This window comes from Eutrema salsugineum, unplaced genomic scaffold (assembly GCF_000478725.1).
Source record: "Eutrema salsugineum unplaced genomic scaffold, Eutsalg1_0 scaffold_14, whole genome shotgun sequence".
In the NCBI taxonomy this organism is placed as follows: domain Eukaryota; kingdom Viridiplantae; phylum Streptophyta; class Magnoliopsida; order Brassicales; family Brassicaceae; genus Eutrema; species Eutrema salsugineum.
Window position 1 is genome coordinate 8,913,073 of NW_006256877.1, and position 4,889 is coordinate 8,917,961.

Genomic DNA, 4,889 nt, shown 5'->3' on the forward strand with positions numbered 1-4,889 from the left:
TATTTGTATCGTTTATAAAAACTGATGTTAAAATAATTATCAATTTTAATAAACGATGTTAACATTTGTTTCATTTTTTTAAAAAATGATGTTAAAATTAGTATCAGTTTTAGTAAATAATGTTGATATGTATATCATTTACAATAACTGATTTAAACAATTAATGTCGCCTGTTTTTAATTGATATTAACATTTGTGTCAGTATTCATAACTGATTGTAGTAATTGTGTGAGTCAAAACTCGCACAACCAAAAATTTGTTAATGAAAACTAAGGGATCCAAAATTTCTAGGGTTTATCGCAAGAACAGTAAGATCAAAAGAAAATTTTAATTGCTTTGAAAAGTGTTGTCTTATTGCTTAGGATTGCAAAAGTTACATAATGACTCGCATTCATCATCTATTTATACCAATTTTCTAAACCGCCTAGCCGAGAATATAGGAAGAGATTTTCGGAATATTTTCTTATCGCTTCGTGCGGCCACCATCACGATACTTCGCCTAGGGTTTTTATGGGCTTTCGTCCTTCAAGACTTTGGTTCGGCCCAATCTCGGAAGGAAATGGCTCGGCCCATTCTCCTTCTTACGCAGCACGGCCCATTCTCTTTTTTCACATAGCTCGGTCCGTGTCACCCCGTGGCTCGATCCATGTTGCTTCAAGGGCTCGGCCCAACCTGCTTTATGTATAGGCTCGGCTTGCTTATTCACAAAGCTCGGGTTCGTCGACATCATCCGACACTTAGTCATTTCAAAACTGTCAATTCAGCTAGTGTGGAAAACGACCCCAACAGTTAGCCCCCAGCTCGTTGGTCTCGGAGACGAGAGCGATGAGGTATGAAGCTTTGAAGGCTGGATTGACCATACTCACTGATTCACCATGGTGCGGTTTCATCAATCGTTTTCAAGACAAAATGATACCGAGCCGTCATGCTGGTGCTGTAATTTCGGTGAGATTCCGAGCTATTTATCTGACGAGGCGATTAAAAAGCTGAGCCGTCATGGAGTAACAATGACGAGGCGCTCTCAGAGGATGCCGAACCGGTGAAGTGTTTTCAAAAAGGATGCCGAGCTGTATTATTAATGCCGAGCCGTGTTTTGACGCAACGATGAGACGATTTTGCTCGATAACACCGAGCCGGGTTTTAGGATAACGACGAGGCAATGATGCGAGACGCGGTCCACACTGCCTGATGAGATATTCTGAGACAGATGATTGTATCGAGCCATTTTGTTGAAGGTGAGGCGATTATGATAAAGGACACAAACGGGTTTTCCCAATATATTTTAAGATGACGAGGCATTTTTTGCGAAAGCTATGTCGAGATTAATAAACGGCGAGGCGTTTTGTGAAAGCTATGCCAAGCCGAATAAACGACGAGGCGTTTTGTGAAAGCTATGCCGCGGTATTTACGAAAGACTCAGATTTACCGACTGTTGGTTTTCCAAAAGAAGATTCTTGGGTACTGGCACGTGCAAGAAACGCGCCCAGAGTTTGCTCGTACGTCGCGGATTCCACATGCCGTTATTTTGTGGCTTCCCGAGGTTCACGCGGAACTCACGCGCCTCGGCTTGTTCTATAAGAGGACGAATCCCCTTTTCTTCTCCTCATAACTTCAGATCTTCGATTTTAGTAAAGGTAGCTCTCCCTTCTCTCTTCTTTCTCTCTCTAGTTTATTTATTTTCCGGGTAGGGTTCCGAGGCCTCCGCCGTTCCAGATCTTTTTCCGACGAAAATCCGCCTTGTAGTATTGTAGTTCCTGTACGAGCTGTAAATCATGTCGAACCGCTCTGACGATTCTCTAGACCCCATTTTCCACTACGAGCCGAGCCGCATAGATGCCGAGATGAGAGGCGTGACGGGGTCTTCTGAGGCGTCTGTCTCGCTGAACCCTTCCAATCACTCATCTGAAGGCGACAAGGCGTCGAATCGCTCGAATCCCTCGGGTGCTCGTTCTCCAACGAGCCGTCGGTTTCGACGAGCTGCTCCCGAGGTTCCGCCTGTAACAAAGACGTTGATTATGCCGCGGTGAAAGCCGAGGAAGAAGCGTTTTCTTTTAATCCGGTCGAGGCGAGACTTGAGTTAGAACGTCTCATGGCATCCCGAGGTACTTCTTTCTCTGGGCAAAGGCAACACAAGCGAGGGAAAAAACAAAGACCTGGCCCTCCTGGTTCCACACTCTCCTCCCTCGAATCACTCGAGGCGTTGCGACGCCGCTTTGGAATCTCTGAGGCGGTAGAATTTGTCATTCTGGAGAAGAGTGACCGAGCCGAAAAGCCTCCATAGGATCACTTTACCCTGTATGAGGTGTTTGTCGAGCTCTGTTTCCTTTGGTTCCCGATCCCTGGAGTTATCCTCAAGTACCTGTGGAAGCACGGGATCTCAATTGGGCAGATCATGGCGAGGGGCTTGGGGCATATGATCGGTATCCTAGTTCGGGGCTTTGAGTGCGGACTCGACATCGAACTGGATCATCTGCTCAACTTGTTGGAGATCAGAAGGGCTCCAAAAGGAGGTAGATTTTATATCTCCAACAAGTCCAATCGTTGGATTATAGGCGGTTTCCCAAGCAAGGATCAGTTTTGGACCGAGTGCTTCTTCTATGTCTTGGTGAACGAGGCGTCGGTGGGCGAGGACTTTGTTCGAAAAACCAAGACCACTTGGGGACCACTTGGTATCCGATCCGAAGCTTTGCCTCGGCTCGGAGCTGTTATGGTGCGATTTTCTCTTACTAACCTGGTTGGTTTTGTGTTGTTTTGCAGTTCGAAGCATTCTTCCTTCCGTTTCTAACGACCTCTTCACTGTTCGAGACACCCTTGCGGCTCAGAGAGTCAATTGGAGGAAGCACTTCACGTTTGAGAGAGTGGAAAGAGCGCGAGCCATTTTCACCGGGGTATCTGTTAGCTCTTCATCTTTGAATTCTTCAGGGGATACAAGAGAGAAGATGGTGGTCATCACTCTTAGAGACAGTAAGAGGCGTGAAGCCGAAGAGGCTGCCAAACGAGCCGCCGAGGCGGCTCAAACGGAGGCCAAGGCTGTTACTCGAGACAATCTGCCAAGCCGTGAAGGGGAAGACGCGACCCGAGCTACGGAGACAAATGTCACTGAGGCGATTAAGAAGGGGGTGGCGCCCGAGGTGGAACCGGGTGAGATCATCCCCGAGGTATCCAGAGAGGATTCCGCGGCTCAGAGCAAGACGCCGTCCAACTCGGCAATTTTGGCCCTCCCAAAGTCGTCAAGGCCCCCGGCTTCACATCTACAGAAGCATGACGCTGGTTGAAAACGATCAGCTACCGAGAAATGGAAAGGGGTGGTCGTTCAGAAAGACAAGCCGTCCAAGAAGAAACGCAAGCCAGTGCCCGGTGATCACGCGTCGCGCAAGCCGGTCGTTGACGACCCAGATGCCTCAGCAGTGATGTTTTTGCGTGTTAATAATGCCAACACGTGTCTTCCTCCTCCCGATCAGCTGAGTAGACCGAGATCCTACGGCGCGATGGCACAGCGCGACATCAAGGTTTCTTCTGTTTGTTATTCCTTACTCTTTTCATATCGAATTTTGGCTAAGTGTTTAACTCATATTCTCCTTTGAAGTTTGTGGCAGCTATCAACGAGCTAATGGCTGAGAACGAGTCGGATTTGTCCAAGGTTGAAAGTCGTCTAGATGAGGCTTCGAGTGAGACTGCGACAGCGAAGGGAAAGCTGGACGAGGCGATGGTCAGTGTCAAGAGGCTAGAAGAGGAGAAGATAGCTCTTCGTGCTGATGTTGACAAGGTGTCATCCACAGTCACTTGCCTCGAGGAGGCCAGGAGAGCCAAAAGCGCCAAGGTGGCGTTGCTCTAGAGGCGTATCGAGGCCAAGGATGGCTTGTTCGATGCCAAGGTCAAGCGTGCAAAGAAGGAGGCGGAGCGTGAAGAGGTGAGTTAGTCTTTTCGCCCGTATCGCCAGATTCTGTGGATACCTGCTTGGGCAACGAGCCGATCGATGAGACGGCAGCTAATCTGGGTGTCGGAGATCCAACCGGATCAAACGTGGGTATGCCGGCTCTTTCAAACCTCTTCGCCGAGCGAGAGACGCAGACTGTAGCTTGACTCTTTCCCTCTCTCCCTTGTCTTTTAAATGCTCCTTCTTGTTCTAAGTGCCTGGATGGCTTTATCCACTTTTCGAACTCGTATATATATTTTTTGTGATTGATGCCTGGATGGCTTTATCCACTCGACTGTTGTTGATCTTACTGGTGGATTGATTTGGTAGTAATTATATCTATCTCTTTTTAGAAACGTTGGTTTTGCCTTAGTGGTTTTATTCATTCTGAACTTTTCGAGGAAAACTCTTGTTGGACCGAGTGGTTTGTCGAGCCTGGTCAAGAGTGCTTTTGTTTTCTTTTCTGACCGAGCTGTTAGGAAAGATTGATAGATCGCTGGAATAAAGGATAGACTATTTCGGTTTTCTAGGTACCGAATAGACCCTGTTTAAGTTTAAAGATCCCGAGCTGGGAGGTATGTCTTTGTTTAGACAATTTTCGCAAAAGAAATTGACGTCCTTTAATGTTTTCGAACGTTAGTGCCGAGGTGTTGAGTTAGAAAGGAGAAAGTGCGTAACGAGACATTTTAATTTGGGTTTAGTTTTGGCGTCCTGACGTGCTAAGTTTGAATTTCTCGCTGCCGAGGTTCATGTCTGAGTAGACGGTATTGGAATTAGATCGTAGAACGGCGTTCCCGAGAGGGTGAATGTGTTTGCCGGGTTTTAAGAGTTCGGCTTGGTTTAGAGAAAGCGATGTAGTCTCGATTTATAATCTCGTATGCGATGGTGAACCGTGATGACGAATACGTTCTTGGTCTGAAATTTGTATAACGCGCTTTATTTTAATCCGTAGATGATGTAACTTGCACCCTCG

At 47.0% G+C, this 4,889-nt stretch overlaps 1 protein-coding gene across 1 annotated transcript; it reads left to right on the forward strand.

The window, feature by feature from the left end:
* The first annotated feature begins 2,392 nt into the window (after nt 1–2,392).
* Nucleotides 2,393–3,835, forward strand: LOC112088487 (uncharacterized protein At3g60930, chloroplastic-like). Its single transcript, XM_024158769.1, has 4 exons — nt 2,393–2,669; nt 2,758–3,206; nt 3,318–3,509; nt 3,587–3,835. The coding sequence occupies exons 1-4, from the start codon at nt 2,393–2,395 to the stop codon at nt 3,833–3,835; spliced, it is 1,167 nt and encodes a 388-aa protein (XP_024014537.1).
* Nucleotides 3,836–4,889: the final 1,054 nt, after the last annotated feature.